We start from the raw sequence: 22,010 nt of genomic DNA, 5'->3' as shown, positions 1-22,010 counted from the left end.
TTAATAAATAGAAAACTCTACTTAATACACACTCAGTGGCCACATTATTAGGTACAGGAATAGAACCCAGTGTGGTCTTCTGCCACTGTGGAACATCAACTTCAAGGTTCGACATATTATGCATTCAGAGATGCTCTTCTGCACACCACTGTTGCAACACGTGGGAATTTGAGTTACTGTCAGCTTGAACCAGTGTGGCCATTCTTTTCTGACCCCTCTCATTAATGAGGTGCTTTTGCCCATAGAACACCTGTATGCATTTTGTTTTTACAACCATTCTCTGTAAATTCTAGAGGACTGTTGTGCATGAAAATTCCAGGAGATTAGCAGTTTCTAAGATACTCAAACCACCCCATTTGGTATCAACAATCACTTTATGGTCCAAGTCACTTAGGTTACATTTCTTCCCCATTGGTCTGAACAATAACTGAACATCTTGACCATGTCTGCATGTTTTTATGCATCGAGTTGCTGCTACACGAATGGCTGATTAGATATTTGCATTAATAAGGTGTACATGTATACTTAATAAAATGACCTCTGAGTTAGTGAGTCAGACTATTGGTTTTATTTTTCTTAGTCATAGTAGTAGTCATACTTTATTAATCCCGAGGGAAATTGGTTATTAAATTAAATGCATCGCTAATTAAATACATTGCTTGGAAACATTGTCTTTTTCTAACCAGACCAAATTAATCAAACAACATGTGCTGGTAATTACCATGAATCAGTAAGTGTCCTGCTCTGTTCCAGTTGGGAGAAAGCCTTGCCACCAAAGTAAAGGACAAGCATATCTGCAGGACTGCAGGGATCACTCTTTGTGGTATATCCACCTGTCATTATTGAAAAACCGTATTAAATATTTCACATAGACACAGTATCAGGCAATATGCCTCTCATACATGCTCCATTCTTCATTAAGAACAAGGCTGATTTTTTACATCAGTGCCATTTTTCTACTCTAACTCTTAATATGTTTAAAACCTAAAACTCCTATTAAACTTGCCATCAAAGGTGCCACATGAAAATCAAAATGTAACACAAAGTTCTGAACACCTCAATATACTGTAGATGACACTGGCAGAGTTAATCGAACTGAATTGATTTGTGATAACATGTTAGCTCTTTTTAACTCCTGTCATTTTCCGTGAATCTCCCAATTGAACATATGGAAATTGCTACTATTTTGGTAACAAGCTATTAACAAAATCATCATATAAAGTTTAGAAAGTATCTTTACGCGCTTCATAAATAGGTACATGGAAAACAGGTAAGTCAAGAAGTAGTGAGAGTTTAGTTTTAAGTAATCAAAATCTAAAACATGCATTTTGTGGCTTAATAAAATGCGCGCAAACGCACGTGGCCGTTCCAAATGATATCAATTATGTGTTAACAATCCTGATTTGATGGAGACAGCCGTGAGAAGCACGGAGGAACACCTGGAGAAACTTCTGAAATGCCTGCTTCGCTGCTGCTGCTACTGTGCGATTGAGAATCTCTGGAAGGGAAGGCCCCAAATCCTCAGCTTTGCCTATTGCCAGGGCTGGGGTCGAAGCGCTCGGCAGAGATGGTGCTCGGTGCTCGGTATCGGAGAACTGGTCGGAGGCTTAGAGTATTCGGACGGACTCAGAGTCGGACTGTGGTTGGATGCTTCCAGGGTGCTGCATCGGCAAGTTTGTGGCGCTGGAGGTTCACTGTCTGCATGAGATGACGGGACTTTCGAGAGACTTTAAGACTTTTACCATGCCCATGGTCTGTTCTTATCAAATTACAGTATTGCTTTGTGCTGTTTTAACTATATGTTATAATTATGTGGTTTTTGTCAGTTTTTAAGTCGGTTTGTCATGTGTTTCTGTAATATCATTCTGGAAAAACATTGTATCATTTCTTAATGCATGCATTACTAAATGACAATAAAAGAGGACTGCGTGTCCTCATAATCTAATCTAATCTAATATGTTTTTCATGTTTGGAAACTGATACTTGTTTTAAAAAAGAGGAATAGACTGCTTGGTAAAGCAAAGCACCTTTAGGGTGGAAAAATTTAAGACAATAAGACTGGTAACTGGTTATGCCTCCAGTATTACAACACAGCATTATAGTTGGGAAGCATAATTTTCAAAAGGTTGGCGAGCACAGGGTGTGGCGTCACAAAAGAACTCTCTAATCAAATTCTTTGTGGAGTCTTGATGATTAAATGACTTGGTTACTGAGGATTTCATAAACCTTTCAAATTATATTTCAAAGTACTATCTGGTTCCATATACTATCATGAGATTTATTTTCTTGCAGGCATTTGCACGGAAAAAATAAATACAATATAATTTTATGAAAAGCTGGACATAAACACACAAAAACTGACAAACAACTAATTTGCAAAAGACAAACTGTGCACATATAAATACTGAGAACATACATTGTAAAGAGTCCTAAAAAGTGAGTCTGTAGGTCATAGAATTAGTTCAAAGTAGAGGTAAATGAAGTTATCAGTTTGAGAATCTGATGGTTGAAGGTTAATAAGTGCTCCTGAACCTGGAGGTGTGGGACCTAAAGCTTCTGTACCACCTGACTGACGGTAGTAGCAAAGAGGGAATGGCCTGGATCGTGGAGGTGTTTAATGATAGATAAGAATCATAATAAAGTTTAACATTACTGGTATGTTGTGAAATTTGTTGTTTTGTGGCAGCAGTACAGTGCAATGCAGAATAAAACAATAAATTATAATAAGATATACACACACACATATTAAGTAAGTAGTGCAAAAAGAGAGGGATAGTGAGGGTTCATTGTCCATTCAGAAATCTGATGGTGGAGGGGAAGAATCTGTTCCTAAAATGCGGAGTCTTCACACTCCTGACCTCCTCCTTGATGGTAGCAATGAGAAGAGGACATGTTCTGGGTGATGAGGATACCCCTTTCCCTTTAAAAAAAAAAGTCCACTGAACGTCTGTTGCTTAATGATGGATGTTGCCTTTTTGAAGCATCACCTTTTAAAAAGGTCCTTGATGCTGGGGAAGGTAGTGCCCATGATGGAGCTGGCTGAATTTGCTACTTTCTGCAACATTTTCCAATCCTGTGCAGTCGCCCTTCCAGGCCTAACAGTGATGCACCCAATTGGAATGCTCTCCACAGTACATCTAAAGAAATGTGCTAGTCTTTGGTGACATACCCGACCTCTCAAAATCTTAATGAAATATAGTCACTGTTGTGTTTTCTTTGTAATTGCATCAATATGTTGAGCCCGGGATAGATCTTTAGAAAATGCTCACCCTTTCCATTGCTGATCCCTCGACGAGGACTGATGTGCAGTTCCTCAACTTCCTGGAATCCGCTATCAATTTGTTGGTCTTACTGATGCTGAGTGCAAGGTTGTTACACCACCACTCAATCAGCTGATCTATCTCCTCATAACCATCTGCAAATCTGTCATCAGTAAATTTATCGGTGGTGTTTGAACTGTGCCTAGACACACAGTTGTGTTGGTAGAGAGAGTACAGCAATGAGCTAAGCACACATCCTTGAAGTGCACCAGTGCTGACTGTCAGCAAGGAGGAGATGTTACTTCTGATCTGCACTGACTGTGGTCTCCCAATGAGTAAGTCAAGGATGTCATTTTCTTGCAGCAGCGCTCTATGTAAATGTACTCAATGGTGGGGAAGGTTTTTCCTGTGCTGCAGTGGGTTATAATCACCATTTTCTGTAGACTTTTCAATTCCTGGGCATTGATGTTTCCATAGCAGGCCATGATGCAACTAGGTCAGCTACCTTCCATTACACATCTATAGAAGATTGTCGAAGATTTGTAGTGACATACCAAATTTACATGAACTTCTAAGGAAGTAAAGGCACTGTTGTGTCTTTGTGATGACACTTACCGCATGCGTTCTTCCAAGGAAAAAGCATCTAATGTGTTATTATCAAGGAATTTAAAGCTCCTGATCCTCTCCATCTCCATTTTTCTAGTGAGGACTGGCTCATGGATCTACAAGTTGGATAATCAACTCTCTGGTTTTACTGATGTTGAGTGAAATGATTTCTTAAGCTGATACAGATCCTTTACTTCTGTGATTTTGATCAGGTGACAGAGGCCAATTATCCACTTACTACTTAAAGATGACTTGCTTCAACTCTACCCAATTACCAAACTTATCCCATAACACAGCTTGAAATAGTGGTGTCAGGTATGCAAACGTGACGGCCAATTCTAGGAAGCCATTTGAGTGTATCAGAGTTCACAATGAAGTGAAATGCTGCCTGGGAGAGAACATGAGTCTGACAAAATCCTAGACATGGACCATTTTTGCAATTCAGAATCCACCTCCCAGTGAAGGAAGACTAACTGTTTACTTCTGTCTTTAATGTCCCAGTACAGCCTTTGGTCAAGTGAGGAAAAGGATATTTGAAGTTCAAGCTCTTAACACAAAATTCAGTCCACTAGACATCAGTGAATCCTGTCTTTTAAAGTCCCCTGAGATGTGGAGCACCTATTGCACTTAAAGACATTACTGCAATATCCTCCAAATTCAGTGGAACAATAAGCAAACCAATGTCAAGCCAACTATAGCACTCTGATCCCCAGGTAAACACAACAGATTGCATCCTTAGAATGGATTATACCTATGATTTTTTTTTTGTACATTGAGTTCAGCCACTGACACACAAGTAGCAGCCTTGGAAAAGTTCTGAAGTTGAGCTTACTGAAATATGCACAAGTACAGTAAAAAACTAACTCGCAGCAGCATCACCCACACATATCATATAAGCAATTAAACATGAATAAGACACAATCTTTACAAGAAAGAATAAAACAATTGAGTGCAAAATAATCAGTGGTTATGGTGTCTGAAATGCCTGCTTCGCTGCTGCTGCAACTGTGTGGCCCAGAATCTCCAGAGGAGAAGGCCCCGAGTCCTCGGCTTTGCTTGTTGCTCGGCGGCTGGGGCGGGGTCAAAGCGCTCGGCAGAGGATGGTGCTCAGAGAGGCTGTGTCGGAGGCTTGAAGTTTTCAGGCAGACTCAGAGTCCGCTGCAGTCGGGTGCTTCCAATGGTGCTGCAACGGCAAGTTGGCGGTGCTTGGAGGCTCATGGCAGGGAGAGTTTCACCCTTCTGCCTCCTGCGTGAGATGATGAGTCTATCGAGACTTTGAGACTTTTTTTTTACTCTGCCCATGGTTTGCTCTTTATCAAATTATGGTATTGCTTTGCACTGTTGTAACTATATGTTATAATTATGTGGTTTTGTCAGTTTTAGTCTTGGTTTGTCCTGTGTTTTCTTGTGATATCTTTCTGGAGGAATGTTGTATCATTTTTTAACGCATGCATTTCTAAATGACAATAAACGAGGACTGAGTGTCTTCATAATCTAATCTAAAAAAAATTCTAGTGATTAAGGTAGCATTGACTGGTTCAAGAACTAAATGGTTGAAGGGAAGTAGCTGTTCCTGTCGTGTGGGTCTCCAGGCTTCTGAACATCCTGCTCGATGTCAGGAGCAAGAAGATGGCAGGGTCCGGATTATGGAGATCTTTGATGATGGATTAACCTGCAGATAATAATGCTGGGGGGGCGGGGGGGGGGAGGGTGTGCCTGAAATATATTGGGTGGAGTTCACTTCTCTCTGCAGCTTCTCAAGTTCTTGCACATTTGAAATAAGACTATAACACATAAGAACTAAATTGGAATATTCAGCCCAATAAGTTTGTTCTATTATTTGATCACGGCTGATTTATTTTCCCTCTCAATCCCATTCTCCTGCCTTCTCCCCATAACCTTTGATATCCTTACTAATCAAGAACCTATAAGTCTCTGCTTTAAATATACTCAATGACTTGGCCTCCAAAGCCATCTGTCACAATGAATTTCACAGATTCAACACCCTCTGGCTAAAAATATTCATCATCTCTGTTCTAATGGGAATTCCATCAATTCTGCAACTGTGCCCTCTGGTCCTAGACTCTCCCACTACTAGAAACATTCTATCCACGAACACCCTATTCAGACCTTTTAATACTCAGTAGGTTTCAATGAGATCTGCCCCCTCCCCTCTTTCTTCTAAACTCCAGAGTCTACAGGCCCAGAGCCATCAAGCGTTCCTCATATGTTAACTTCTTCATTCCCAGATTTATTCTTGTAAACTTCCATTGGACCCTCTGTAATGCCAGCATATCTTCTCTTAGATATAAGGCCCAAAACTACTCACAATGCTCCAAATATGATCTGACCAATGCCTTATAAAGTCTTAGCATTACATCCTTGCTTTTATATTGTAGTCCTCTGAGAATGAATGCTAACATTGCATTTGCCTTCTTTACTATCAATCTGACGCTAAACTTGGGGAATCCTATACCAGGATTCCCAAGTTCCTTACAATTGCAATAGTCCATCTTCTCTTAGATGATTAATTAACACTCTCCCATGAATAAGAATAATTGGAAGTAGTACTTAAGCTAGCAGAAAAATCAAGTGTGGTTTGGTGTCACCATCATTGTCAAAACTGGTCAGGTCCTGAAGTTCAGAGATACCAGCTTCAGTCTGCAGCAGGTCATGACCATTCACATTTGGAGGGATAAGACTACTTGTATCAATCTACCAATGATACATCCATCCAAGTAATCACCACATAGTTCTTGTGAGTCGAAGTTCTGTCTTACAATCTATAATTGTGCTGTATTGCATAAACAGAACAGATCTGGCAATTCAAATCCATCAATGCTTACATTTGTTCATTACACCTATTTTATTTAACTGCAGCATTTTGAAGACCTTGTATTTTGCATTGAGATTTACAAAACATGATCCCTATGATAACAGTAGAACATTAGAACTTCAAGAAATGATTCAATTCCTGAATTCCATGATAAAGAGCTTCACACATGAAAAAAAGGAAAGAGCAATGGGCTGGGACAACACAAGTATTAACAAAACAGCAGCAGCCAACACAACAACAAAAGTACTGCATTATGCAGCATCTTTCATAGCTTTGAAATGCCCCTTGAGACTTTACTTTTGAAGCTGAACTTTTAAAGACCTTATTTTGAGTGCACTCATGAAGTGCAATGACCAGATAATCGATTTTTGGTAAGTGACTGAAAAATACATTCCAAATAAACATCCAGGTTAACTCCTGGAGCAAACATTGGCGAGAAGATTACTCTTCTTTGAAACATGCTCACAGATCTTATACCCACTGATCATGTAGATCAGGGATTCCCGACCTTTTCTATGCCATGGACCCCCACCATTAACTGAGAGGTCTGTGGACCACAGGTTGCGAACCCCTGAATGGTTGCTTGTTTACTACTCATTCAAATTTGGCATCTCCAACAGCACAAAATTCCTCAGTACTCTGCCTTTGTTAGAATTATGTTTGTGGTTCTGCGTTGTCAATTCTCAACCTTTTTAACTCAAAGAATGCTGCTAATTGAAGATAAGAGAAGTGTCCAACTATTGGTTGATAATCAGGACTTAAAATGTTGGCATACAAGAGTTAGAGTCTTAGTGTCGAGAGATACAACATGGGAACAGGCCCCCTCAGCTCACTGCACTGATTATCAGCCACCTACCTACATCAATCCTACATTAACCCCTTTTTTTCACTGTTTCCACATTCTCCTCAACTATCCCTAGATTCTACTACTAACCTACATTCCAGGGACAATATATAGTAGCTGGAAACTGGAACACAGTGGAAACACACACAGTCACAGGGAGAATGTGCAGCTCAACATAGGCTCAACTCTGACCTTGGAGTGCTGCCTAAGTCTCTGGATCCGTGAGACATCAAATCTGATAGATGCACCACTGTGTGGTTTAATTTGTAAGTCTCCTTTTTATACAATTATAGCTTTCAGAAAAGGAGAAAAGTTGTTACTAAATTATAACATTCAGTTCCCTTTCCCTTCACTATATCAAACCTAAAGTGACAGTGAACACTGGCATACAGCACTTGAATTGAGTGATCTGTTTCTGTGTAGTATCCTGAGTAAACCTAATATAGCTGGATTATTTACCAGGATATTACTACCTTATTTAGTGCATATGAAGTATTACCATGGAATGCTAATGAAGTAATTTCTAAAAGTAGTCATTGTTGCATTATGTACAAGAAGCTGGCAGAAACACCTACCCTGTCCATTGCAGCACATGCCATGAACCAAGCATGAATCTATCCAGGATTTGTGCAGAACAATTGCCTGTGAAGGCTGGTATGGAACTAGCTGGGTCATGCAATATAGGTGCCAAGACATGGGGCTCAGGGCTGCACACCAGGTTCCATAGATGAGAACTGCCAGCACCACCATTTCATGGTGATGGAAAATAATGTTTCCTGTTTTCTTTGCTTGATCACACTCTTCTCCCAGCTTGGAAATCACAAAATAGGAGTTGAAAACAGCTTCCATCACGTGCAACAAGAGCGGATGAGAGTGCTTCCAAATCCCAGAAATAGTCTATGCTTACCAACCCTGTTAGTGTGTAAAATTTGAGTCCCACACCTTAAATCTGAGAGAATATTTTGCACACTTGAGTCCACTCAACACCTATCCTCTGTGACTGTCTGATCATACATTGAGCCATGGGTCAATGCATTACCAGAGGAACATCAGAAGAGGGGAAAGATTTGCACCAGGTTCTAACATAGCCCTGAGGAGTTATCCTTAGTTTCTTCAATATTTATTTCTGAATCAACATTATCAAAAATGCTTATAGGTCCTCCAATCTGAACCTTCACAGGCGTATAGCACTGTAATTTTAAAAAGATATCCACTAATGCTGTGTGCTGTGTGTCAGCATTGCGTGTGGCAGATCTACATGGGCTACCACTGTAGCATTCAATATCTGTGAAACATTGCCAGTAAAATGATGCATACATGAAATACTATTTCAATATCTTACATGATTTCAATGATATTCTGCAATTTACCTTTCTTCTGTGTTTTTGAGCAAATGCCTGAATATTTCCACTCTTGTAAAATGCTATCTAAAAAACATAAAAAGCAACTTTTAGCAGCATGGGGAATAAAATCTTACTTCTACAGTGTCAATGCCAATTATATCTTTCAGATCTATTGTTGTGCAAGATTAATATTCAATACCTTTCATCAATATTCCTCAGTCTAGAAACAAATCTTTTGTTCCAAAAGTATACTTAATAAAATATGCAAATATACAATACATATTAATAATGTTCACATTCATGGTACATTAATATATAAAGAAATGTAATTTTACATATATTCTATGAACATAAAGTCTAAGAAGTTTTTATATAGTCCATAATAAACAGCTGGAACTCAAGCACAAAACGGCACAGAAAAGTGTATCTGGTTTGCAGAATAAATCCAATAAAGCAGAAAGGCTCTGAGCTGAATTCTCCACAAGATGCTCCTGACACATATTTACCAACCATAAATGCCTATTTCATACTTTAGGTCACTCTTGCTATAAATATATCCCTGACATCTATATTGTCTTCCTTTCTTTTCATTATACTCAACTCCAAGATAGATAAGGGACAAAATGTAACCATGGAATACAACATGTACTCTTAAAAACAAGAACTCCCTCCTGACATTGTGCACATGAAAGGTCACCTAGTTTTATTTGATAAATTAGATCTATGATTGTTGTAGTGATTCCTGTGTGTTCTCAATATAAGTAAACTGGTATCTCATTTTCTCAGTGGCCAACTGTCAACAGATAAACCTCAAAAGATCTTGATACTTGGCTGTTAAAATTTACTAGCTGCACTCTGTTATTTTGGACCCTCCAGGAACAAATGATTCAGGAAATTTCCCGTACTGTAATTTGTAAGACAGATTCATAAAGTGACTGTTCCTGAATCCACAACCTTCTCTGGCAATTCATTTCAGATACCAAATACAACTAATGTAAATATTGTACCTCCAAGATCCCCTTTAAACCCCCCTCCCTCTCAAATATGCCATCTAGGTTTGGACATCCTACCATGGGAAATAGACATTTGTTATCTACCCATTATATGCCTCTCATAATCTTACGTATCTCAATGCTCAAGAGAACACAAAACCCCATAAATCCTGCTTCTCTTGATAACTCCAAACTCTCTAATCCAGGCAACATTCTTGTGAATCTTACCTGCATCCTTGCTACTTTAACCATGTCCTTCCTATAATGTGGCTACTTAAAGTGCACACAGAAATTACAAATGTGGTGTTGTGCAAAGAACCATTAACATCTTCCCCAAATAATCAATATCTGTGCTTGTACCCAGGCACAACATCAAAACAATGATCTGCATTTGCTTCTCGCCTGGCACCTCCTCAAATTTAGGATTCTCTGCTTTTGCTCAAATTTCTTGCCAGCCTCACTCCAATCAACATCTGTGATCTCCTAAGTCCTTCAACCCATTGAGAAACATGCTCCTCTAGTTCCGGTCTCCTCTGCATTGCAGTGTTTGAACACTCCATTTTTCCCAGTTCTGTCGTCAGTTGTTGTGCCCAATATCATTAAGTATCCGAGTGCCAAATTTTGCCTGAAGCTGCTTCTATGAAATTTTTATTTTATTGTGTTAATGGTGCCATATAAAAGTAACAATATGCAGAAAAATAAACCCAATGAGAATTTTGGGATTCATGAAACTACTATTAAGGTTAAAGGTGATTTAGAGGAGGTTTAAGGCAGCCTGAGAGATGTTGTTTTCACACAAAGAGCAGTTGGTATCTGGAATGGGATTTTCTTTTAAAGGGAGAAATCGCAAATAATTTTGGCAAAGCTGTATTTTACATCCATTTTGACAATCCACTGCCTTCTATCCCACTTCAGAGACATGTAGAGCCTGTCAATGCTGTTTACACTACTGTTTTTGGAGCTGTGATCAGTTTAGAAACATAGAAACATAGAAAATAGGTGGAGTAGGCCATTCGGCCCTTCGAGCCTGCACCACCATTTATTATGATCATGGCTGATCATCCAACTCAGAACCCTGCACCAGCCTTCCCTCCATACCCTCTGATCCCCCGAGACACAAGGGCCATATCTAACTCCCTCTTAAATATAGCCAATGAACTGGCCTCAACTGTTTCCTGTGGCAGAGAATTCCACAGATTCACCACTCTCTGTGTGAAGAAGTTTTTCCTAATCTCAGTCCTAAAAGGCTTCGCCTTTATCCTCAAACCGTGACCCCTCGTTCGGGACTTCCCCAACATCGGGAACAATCTTCCTGCATCTAGCCTGTCCAATCCCTTTAGGATTTTATACGTTTCAATCAGATCCCCCCTCAATCTTCTAAATTCCAACGAGTACAAGCCCAGTTCATCCAGTCTTTCTTCATATGAAAGTCCTGCCATCCCAGGAATCAATCTGGTGAACCTTCTTTGTACTCTCTCTATGGCAAGGATGTCTTTCCTCAGATTAGGGGACCAAAACTGCACACAATACTCCAGGTGTGGTCTCACCAAAGCCTTGTACAACTGCAGTAGTACCTCCCTGCTCCTGTACTCGAATCCTCTTGCTATAAATGCCAGCATACCATTTGCCTTTTTCACCGCCTGCTGTACCTGCATGCCCACTTTCAATGACTGGTGTATAATGACACCCAGGTCTCGTTGCACCTCCCCTTTTCCTAATCGGCCACCATTCAGATAATAATCTGTTTTCCTATTTTTGCCACCAGAGTGGATAACTTCACATTTATCCACATTAAATTGCATCTGTCATGAATTTGCCCACTCACCCAACCTATCCAAGTCACCCTGCATCCTCTTAGCATCCTCCTCACAGCTAACACTGCCGCCCAGCTTCGTGTCATCCGCAAACTTGGAGATGCTGCAGTTAATTCCCTCATCCAAGTCATTAATATATATTGTAAACAACTGAGACCCAGCACTGAGCCTTGTGGTACCCCACTAGTCACTGCCTGCCATTCTGAAAAGATCCCGTTTATTCCCACTCTTTGCTTCCTGTCTGCTAACCAATTCTCTATCCACATAAATACCTTACCCCCAATACCATGTGCTCTAAGTTTGCACACTAATCTCCTGTGTGGGACCTTGTCAAAAGCCTTTTGAAAATCCAAATATACCACATCCACTGGTTCTCCCCTATCCACTCTACTAGTTACATCCTCAAAAAATTCTATGAGATTCGTCAGACATGATTTTCCTTTCACAAATCCATGCTGACTTTGTCCGATGATTTCACCACTTTCCAAATGTGCTGTTATCACATCTTTGATAACTGACTCCAGCAGTTTCCCCACCACCGACGTTAGGCTAACCGGTCTATAATTCCCCGGTTTCTCTCTCCCTCCTTTTTTAAAAAGTGGGGTTACATTAGCCACCCTCCAATCCTCAGGAACTAGTCCAGAATCTAACGAGTTTTGAAAAATTATCACTAATGCATCCACTATTTCTTGGGCTACTTCCTTAAGCACTCTGGGATGCAGACCAGCTGGCCCTGGGGATTTATCTGCCTTTAATCCCTTCAATTTACCTAACACCACTTCCCTACTAACATGTATTTCACTCAGTTCCTCCATCTCACTGGACCCTCTGTCCCCTACTATTTCTGGAAGATTATTTATGTCCGCCTTAGTGAAGACAGAACCAAAGTAATTATTCAATTGGTCTGCCATGTCCTTGCTTCCCATAATCAATTCACCTGTTTCTGTCTGTAGGGGACCTACATTCGTCTTTACCAGTCTTTTCCTTTTTACATATCTATAAAAGCTTTTACAGTCAGTTTTCATGTTCCCTGCCAGTTTTCTCTCATTATCTTTTTTCCCCTTCCTAATTAAGCCCTTTGTCCTCCTCTGCTGATCTCTGAATTTCTCCCAGTCTTCAGGTGAGCCACTTTTTCTGGCTAATTTGTATGCTTCTTCTTTGGAATTGATACTATCCCTAATTTGTCTTGTCAGCCACGGGTGCACTACCTTCCTTGATTTATTCTTTTGCCAAACTGGGATGAACAATTGTTGTAGTTCATCCATGCAATCTTTAAATGCTTGCCATTGCATATCCACCGTCAATCCTTTAAGTGTCATTTGCCAGTCTATCTTCGCTAATTCACGTCTCATACCTTCAAAGTTACCCCTCTTTAAGTTCAGAACCTTTGTTTCTGAATTAACTATGTCACTCTCCATCTTAATGAAGAATTCCACCATATTATGGTCACTCTTACCCAAGGGGCCTCTCATGACAAGATTGCTAATTAACCCTTCCTCATTGCTCAAAACCCAGTCTAGAATAGCCTGCTCTCTAGTCGGTTCCTCGACATGTTGGTTCAAAAACCCATCCCGCATACGTTCCAAGAAATCCTCTTCCTCAGCACCTTTACCAATTTGGTTCACCCAATCTACATGTAGATTGAAGTCACCCATTATAACTGCTATTCCTTTATTGCACACATTTCTAATTTCCTGTTTAATACCATCCCCGACCTCACTACTACTGTTAGGTGGCTTGTACACAAATCCCACCAGCGTTTTCTGCCCCTTAGTGTTATGCAGCTCTACCCATATCGATTCCACATCTTCCCAGCTTATGTCCTTCCTTTCTATTGCATTAATCTCCTCTTTAACCAGCAACGCCACCCCACCTCCTTTTCTTTCATTTCTATCCCTCCTGAATATTGAATATCCCTGAACATTGAGCTCCCATCCTTGGTCACTCTGGAGCCATGTCTCTGTGATCCCAACTATATCATAATCATTAATAACAATCTGCACTTTCAATTCATCCACCTTGTTACGAATGCTCCTGGCATTGACACACAAAGCCTTCAGGCGCTCTTTTACAACTCTCTTAGCCCTTATACAATTATGTTGAAAAGTGGCCCTTTTTGATGCTTGCCCTGGATTTGTCGGCCTGCTACTTTTACTTTTCTCCTTACTACTTTTTGCTTCTACCCTCACTTTACACCTCTCTGTCTCTCTGCACTGGTTCCCATCCCCCTGCTGTGAACTAACCTCCTCTTGCCTAGCCTCTTTAATTTGATTCCCATCCCCCAACCATTCTAATTTAAAGTCACCTCAGTTGCCCTCGCTAATCTCCCTGCCAGGATATTGGTCCCCCTAGGATTCAAGTGTAACCTGTCCTTTTTGTACAGGTCACGCCTGCGCCAAAAGAGGTCCCAATGATCCAAAAACTAGAATCCCTGCCTCCTGCTCCAATCACTCAGCCACGCATTTATCCTCCACCTCATCGCATTCCTACTCTCACTGTCGCTTGTTTTAATTAATCAGTTCAGCATTTGTTTTTAAATGTCGCCATTTCATGTGGCAAATAGAACTCAAATTATTGGAGATATTCATTCTCCACAGGCCCACTCCCTCAGTCAGTTTAGTCACATGTGAGAAGAACGATGTGCAGGATTATCCATGTGTCAGTCTGCTTTTAAAACCTGTTCCAATTTTGACTGTGCTATGTTCATTGATATTGCTTTCTTACAGGTAGATCATATGACAAAAGCACCTCCAAACATGAAATCTCAGTCTTTCTTAACCAAAAGGTGAAATTAGGGAATAACTTGCAAATTTTTGGCATTGGTTTCTTAAGTAAATAAAGTGGTCTTGATCACAGGACAATAAAACAGAGGTAAGAGCCATCCAACAATTCAGCAATTAAGAGGCAGGTAAAACAAAGTCATGTCATCTGCACATGCTTTAAGAAATGGAAGTTGAGAAATGTATTTACTTATTTACTCCTTTTATTGACATAATTTTCATAAGGTGAATTTCATTCCATATCTCAAAATTTGGATAGTGGTTTGTGAATTTTGCAAGGGCACAGAGGTGACCTATATAGGGAATTATTTTCCCTATATTATATTATTATATAGGCAATTATTGGAAGATATAAAGCAACGCAACACTAACATTAAAATCCAAGACATCTTATCAACCCAAGGTACCATCATGGCAGCCGTCTTGGCATGTCCATTGAGATCATTAAGTTTTTGTTGTTCTATCCTCAAGCCAGTTAACAATATTGGTTGTGCTACATAAGTTGTCATCTTCTTCTTGGTATCCTGACCTACAGAGCCAAATGTACAATGGCCTGCCAGGAGAGAAAACTCATTTTCCATCAATAATGTTCCAGTAACAATTTTTCAGCCACACTGGAGAAGCAAAGAACAAGGCTTATTCACTTGGCTGTTAGTTGACATGGAAAAAGGATAACAATCATTTTTATTTAGCATTTCCTAAACATGCAAAAGTGCTCCTTTATATGAATGCAATCTTGTAAATCTTGCAATTTCACTACTGATAGCTAAACTAGCAGGTTCTTATCTATGCAAGCACAAAGAAATCTGCAGATGCTAGAATTTCAAGCAACACACAAAAAAGTTGCTGGTGAACACAGCAGGCCAGGCAGCATCTCTGTTCACCAGCAACTTTGAGGTTCTTATCTATTTCTTGCCTAGAAATGCAAAACTATACTAAACTCATGGCTTCTCATACTTCCAACTACAAATCTAAATAGAACCCCACTATTTTTCAAGAATGGGAGTACCAGGAACAAATTAATCTTTTCACTGAGAACTTAAATTTATATCGTAAGATGTCCTAAGCTATTCCACAGTATTATAATAACTAATACATCTGGTTTAAATGACTTGATTTAGGTATAAACTTAATCATCCAATACTTATCAAAGCTATATTTAATTAGTTTTTGCAGTTTTACAAATCTAGAGTACTATGCATACCATCTCTTCAAAATCCATCAAAAACACTGAAATTCATACTCACAGGCATTATTACAATAATTTCTTTATGTTCTCCGGGAGCAACAAGAATGTCTGGATAAAGAAATAGCAATTCCCTGCAAAAAAGCAGCCTTAGTTCATTAGGTTGGCAATAAAGGACAAACTGACAATGTGGTTGAAAAGGACAGAGCATTAATATTTTCTTATTGTCACTGTCCAAAATTTAGAATTTTACAAGTAGTGTTTGTATAGGTTATATTTTAATTCCGAGTTGGTTACAGTCTATCCCTAGGAAATGACTGGTTTCTACCTTTATGTCCATAAAGTTTGTTCAGAAGTCAGACAAGACAAAAATCACTTGATTCAATATCCATACCTCCACGGTACTATAATTAATGGCATCAAAAGCATGTTAAAACTGATAAGGGAAAAAAAAGCTGTTAAAAGAGGAAAGAGGAGACTGGTTCTATCATTCATAGGAATTATTTTTTGTATATATGACAGACTTGAATTTAATATTATAGGAGCTCATTCATCTGTATTAAGTGTTCATAACTCTGGTATGGACTGTAGATTGGAAAAGGATACTGTCATAGTGCCAAATAGCACAACATGTCTTCAAACAAAGTATTTGACTGAAAAACTCTGGAAATTTTAGTTTCTTCTTTGGTTTTTGATTTATTATACACATACCTTACATGATTAATTCTATGGTAGAATCATTCAACAGTGACACAAGTGTATTTAATATCCAGCAAATAATACTTTAAAAAATGAATCTCTGATTGAGAACTATAAAATTTCAATTCCCCAAACTGAGGCAAGTGCTGTAATGTAGTCTTAAAGTTAACTCTCTTTCCACAGAAGCTACCTGAACCTTTGAGTATTCCTGCATCTGCAGTTTTTGATTTTCAACACAAAATGTATAATAATCTATTAATTTTAACATTTGTGACACCGTCAAAAAGATAATGTACCATGTACTGAAAGTTACATTTTGATATTTGACTTGATGTTTTACACAAACAAACCAGAGAAAGCTGTTGACTGATATTAATGTCCCTTCGTTTGTGGCAGAGGAAGATAGCAGAAGCAAACATAAAATTGCACTCCTTAATTAGTACGTATTAATATACTTGTTGTACATGTTTACAGACAGCACAGGCATAAGTAGATTTCATGCCCAATACATTCCTTTTAAAGACCAAAATGCACATTTTTCGTTTTGCTGTAAACCATAAGAATACTGAGAAGGCCAAAGCATTGAATAGTTTTAGCCCCAGGAAGTAGGTGAAAATTCTAAATTCAACTATAAATTTCCAAAGTTCTCATGATTCAGGCTTGATTTCTTTATATTGGAAAACAGTGCATATTATTATGTAGGAAATGTAAAACCAAGAAGGTATTGCCCAGTCAGAATGATCAAAGAACTTGTATTGAGGTACAATGAAATTCAAATCACAACTCTTGCTCCAGGTTCCATACAAGAATCATTAATTTTCACTCCCTGAATAGAAATCAAATCAAAGTTCAAAGTAAATTTATTCTCAGACTACATACAGTATATGTCACTATATACTACCTTGAGGTTCATTTTCTATCAGGCACTCACAATAGAACAAAGAAATGCAATAAAGATCAATAAAAAAAATTGCACACAAACACAGATGGGCAAACAACCAATGTGCAAAAGATAAGCTGTGCAAACAAGCAAATAAATAAATAAACAAATACTAAGATTGAGCTGTAGAGTCCTATAAAGTTAGTCCATAGGTTGTAGAGTAATTTCAGAGTTGAGGTGAGTGAAGCTAATTAAAAAATCTTACAGAGGCAAGTGGTTAAACACTGCTGGGGCATTTGAGGGGAGGACTTTGAATCTCGGTATACTCTGTGTTTTCTGGACATCTGTTACTTTGGCCTTTTAGGACTGGATCCAGGATGACCTAGTTCAACATCTTTCTTGTTAAAGAATAAAGGTGTATTTTTAATGTGCGTACTTGTGCCCCTAAACAATTTCAGAAGGGCATTCTCTAAACAACTTGTTTTCTCTTGAGATGGTCTTGGATATTCAACTTCCTATGCAAGTTGTTGAGAAATGCCCTTCTGAAATTGCTTAGGGGCACAAGTACACATATTAAAAATACACCCTTATTCTTTAACAAGAAAGGTGTTGAACTGGGTCATCCTGGATCCAGTCCTAAAAGGGTAAAGTGACAGATATCCAGAAAACACAGGGTATACCGAGACTCAAAGTCCTTCCCTCAAATGCCCCAGCAGTGATTTTTTAATTAAGAACTTCCCAATGTCTCAGATGGAATTATTTAAAATCCCTTTGAATTGATTACAGTTCTTTAAATAAGTTTTAAAAATAAAATCGTTTAAAACATAGAAAAATACTAATAATACTTTAAGGCTTTTAAATTACAAGAAAAACTTCAGCATAAGGATCTCCAGCATCTACAAGATTTTCTTGTGTTTGTGATTCAAACAGCGTACGCCATTTTACCAATCTGGTGGCGACCTCATTCAAATTTGCACTTTCCTTGTCTGCAGTACATCATTTTTCCAACACCAGACACAATGGTAAGCCCAGCCATAGAAGGGAATCACTGCACATATACACAAGATCCAAAACATGCTAAGACACTAAGAGCACTTACTGAGCAGGCAATCTGCCATCAGTCAGCATTAATTAAACCTCTGACTGAGCTGCAGAAGTCAGTGGCAGCCAGCTAGAGATGAAGCTCATGGCTCCACATTCTCTAAGGCCTTGCACGAAAAGGGATTTATGGAAGAATGGCAAAGAAAAGCATATCCTTGCCCGTAAAGACTTTGCAAAGCATCGCTAAGATACTGTAAGGACATGGAAGAAGGTCTTGCGGTTGGATGAGACAAAAGTGGAACTTTGTGGCACCAGCACCAAGCAATACTTGCGGCATAAATCTGATACTACTTCTCAACCAGATTTCACCATCCCTACTGTAAAGTATGGTGGAGGTAGCATCATGCTATGGGGAAGCTTTTCAGCAACAGGAACTGAAAGTCTCTTCTGGATTTATGCAAAGAGGAATGCTATTAAATGCAGTGAGATCCAAGATAAAAACCTGCTAGCCTCTGCCAGAAGGATTAAACTGGGGAGAAAGTTCAGAAGTTCACGTTTCAGGGCAAAGACCCAAAGCACACTGCCAGACCAACCACGGAGTGGTTGCAAATGAAGAAAATTGATGTCCTTGAGTGGACCAGTCAGAGACCTGACCTTAACCTGATCGAACATCTCTGGCAAGACCTCAAGATATCTGTTCACCATCATCCCCCAACTAACCTAGCACAGCTTGAGCAATTTTGCAAGAGGAATGGACAAATCTTGCACCATCACATTGTGCAAAGCTAATACAATTTATCCAAAAAGATTACTGGCTGTAATAGCTGCAAGAGGTGGTTCAACTAACTACATAGTGAACAAAGGGGAATGAATACAGTACTTTTGAACAGCTGACATTTCAGCTTTTGAATTTTTAGTTGTTCAGACTTTAGCATTTTCCCTATTTTCTGGGCTTTGTAAAAAAAAGAGCTCATGATTTACAAATAAAAATTCTCAGTTAAATTGCTTAAAATCCCTGGTTGCAATACTCATTTACGTGAACAAAGGGCTAAATACTTTTACAAGGCACTGTACATAACATGTCATTAAACAAGTTTTGTCTTTAAAACAATCATACTTCCATTTGAATTACCTGCACGTTATAGTCTGCAAACTTTTTGCGTCAGCATCATCACAATTTAAAATCATAGTTATGCTACATAATTTTCGAAGATCAGGTAGACCAACGAAGAACAGGGACTGAAATCTATAATTCTCTTTCATCTTGTAAGGCACTAAACTCTGATATCTCTGTGAAATGGAAATTTTAAATGATGTAAAACATCTTAAACTTGCTGTACACATTTATACATTTCTTTACTGAACCATCCCTAAGATGTTTCAGAGGCATGAAAATTAACACACTGCGATGAACATGGTTTAAGTGGTTAGCACTATGTTTTACAGTACAAGTGACCTGGGTTCAATTCCCGCCATTGCCTAGAAGGAGTTTCTACGTTCTCCCTGTGACCATCCTCCCACAGTCCAGAGGTTAATTGGTCATTGTAAATTGTCCTGGGATTAGGCTCAGATGAAATTGGAAGATTGCTGGGTGACATGGCTCGAAGGGCTTATTCTGCACTGTATCTCTATAAATAAAAATAAATAATAGGATAAGGCGTTCAACGATCAACACACTAGAGAAACTCAGCAGGCCAGGCAACTTCTGTGAAGGGAAATGCAAAGTCAGGCTGCGATTCTTCATCTAAAAAGCTACTTCACTGAATAAAATGGTCCTTAAAAGGGATGAATTGTAAAGCCTGAGGTAAAAAGCTGAACGGGCATCATTGAGTTGAGGCATGGGTAACACAGTAAAGAAGCAAGGCCCGAGAGGAAACCAGATAAATACACGAGTCATAAGGCATAAGGAGTGTATTAGGCAGGAAACAAAAAGCCTATTTTAAGTGAGTGGGCAGTATTGGGTAAAAGCTTAAACCTGTGAACAGAGGAAGATAGTTCATTAAAAGCAGCAAAGTATAGTCAGGTATACAAAAGGATTAAAGAATTGCAGAAGACCCTGATGTAGGGGTTCCTCCCCCACCCCCCACAGATGCTGTTTGCCCGATGAGTTTAACCAACAGATCGTTTGCTGCTCCAGATTCCAGCATCTGCAGTCTCTTCTATATCTCAGAAAGGCTTTTTTTTAAGTTGAGAAAGGACTGATGTAAGATGAAAGCATCCAGTCACGGGTGTACTGCAGGGTCTCTGGCAGTCGAACTGCGTGCTCCCACAGACAGACGGAACGATGACCACATCATTTGCTTTGGTAAAAGTAGCAAGACTTTGGTTAAATAGTTGATAACGTTGATAGTCCCCTTACATCAAGGCTAAACCTCGCCTATAAAACACCCTCGGACAACCTCTTCTCCCTATCCCACTAACCAAAGCCAAGTGAGAATGGAACCCATCCCTGCTTTGAAACACAAGTTCAAGTACATCAAGAATGAACTGAAATGGGAAGCAACATTAATACTATGCTCTCCTCGGACTCGAACAGAGTCTCCTCACGTCTCCCTGTCTCTCACGCACGCCTTGCACAAACAGCGCTGCCGCCAAATGTGTGCGCGCGCTTCGCTACACGTCATCGAAGCACCTCCCACTTGCGAACTGGACGGCGTCTCTTCCGATCGCGCCTGCGTCGCGACTCGCGGCCGTTCCTTTTCGACCGCGCCTGCGCTGCGGTCGGTCTTTCGCAAGTCTGGGGCCTCGCTATTCGGGTTTTAGTCTCAGTAAGGTAGAGATGGTCCCTATTTTGGCTGATTTTGTTACACTCGTGAACCCGAGACTCTTGCACTCACTAGTGGGGTATTACAGTCGCTCAAATCGACGGCATTGGTCGACCACCTATTATCGCAGCAGAACGCAAAGGATTTTGCGGATGATGGAAATCCAGAGCATCAGGCAAAAATGCTGGAAGAACTCATCATGGTTCACTCTCCTCCCCTAACCAATTCCTTCTTCTCCAGCCTTTAACTTTTTTCACATTCCACCTCCCAGCTTCTTATTTCATCACCCAGCAGGCTTCACCTATTTCCTTACCCTCCCCCATCCCCATACACATGCACACCTTATTCTGTCTACTCCCCCTTCCTTTCCGGTTTATTCATTTCCATAGGTGCTGCCTGAACTGCTGAGTTCCTCCAGGCCACCTGTGGGCTGCTCGCTGTAAGCAGGGGCGATGGAGCAGAGAAAAGTGGAGGTGCCAGCAGCACACACAAGATACTGGAGGGACTCAGCAGGTCAGGCAGCATTTATGGAAAAATGTACAGTCGACGTTTCGGGCTCTGGCAGAACTGGTTCACACACTCAATAACTTCTCTTTTGGCTCTTCCCACTTTCTTCAGACTAAGGGTGTAGCTATGGGAACTCACATGGGCCCTAGCTATGCCTGCCTCTTCGTTGGTTCTGTGGAACAGTCTGTGCTCCAAACCTATTCTGGTACTGCTCCCCAACTTTTCCTTCGGTACATTGACGACTACATTGGTGCTGCTTCCTGCACCCATGCTGAGCTCATCAATTTCATCGACTTTACTTCTAACTTCCACCCAGCCCTCAAATTCGCTTGGTCTACCTCGAACACTTCTCTCCCCTTTCTCGATGTCTCGGTCTCCGTCTCTGGAGACAGACTGTCCACTGACATCTTCTACAAGCCCACTGACTCTCATAACTACCTCGACTATACCTCTTCCC

The 22,010-nt window shown here is 39.9% G+C and overlaps 1 protein-coding gene across 1 annotated transcript in view; it reads right to left on the bottom strand.

Moving 5' to 3' along the window:
* Window positions 1–19,544, bottom strand: part of c1h18orf63 (chromosome 1 C18orf63 homolog) — an 80,343-nt gene extending 60,799 nt beyond the window's left edge. Inside the window, 4 exon segments of the mRNA XM_072274400.1 lie at window positions 722–833; window positions 8,917–8,973; window positions 15,723–15,795; window positions 19,414–19,544. Of these exon segments, the coding sequence (XP_072130501.1) occupies window positions 722–833; window positions 8,917–8,973; window positions 15,723–15,795; window positions 19,414–19,544 (373 nt within the window).
* Window positions 19,545–22,010: the final 2,466 nt, after the last annotated feature.

Source organism: Mobula birostris, chromosome 1 (assembly GCF_030028105.1).
Source record: "Mobula birostris isolate sMobBir1 chromosome 1, sMobBir1.hap1, whole genome shotgun sequence".
Taxonomy (NCBI): Eukaryota; Metazoa; Chordata; class Chondrichthyes; order Myliobatiformes; family Myliobatidae; genus Mobula; species Mobula birostris.
Note: the sequence above shows the minus strand (reverse complement) of the source record. Positions and strands in the feature narration are given on the sequence as shown.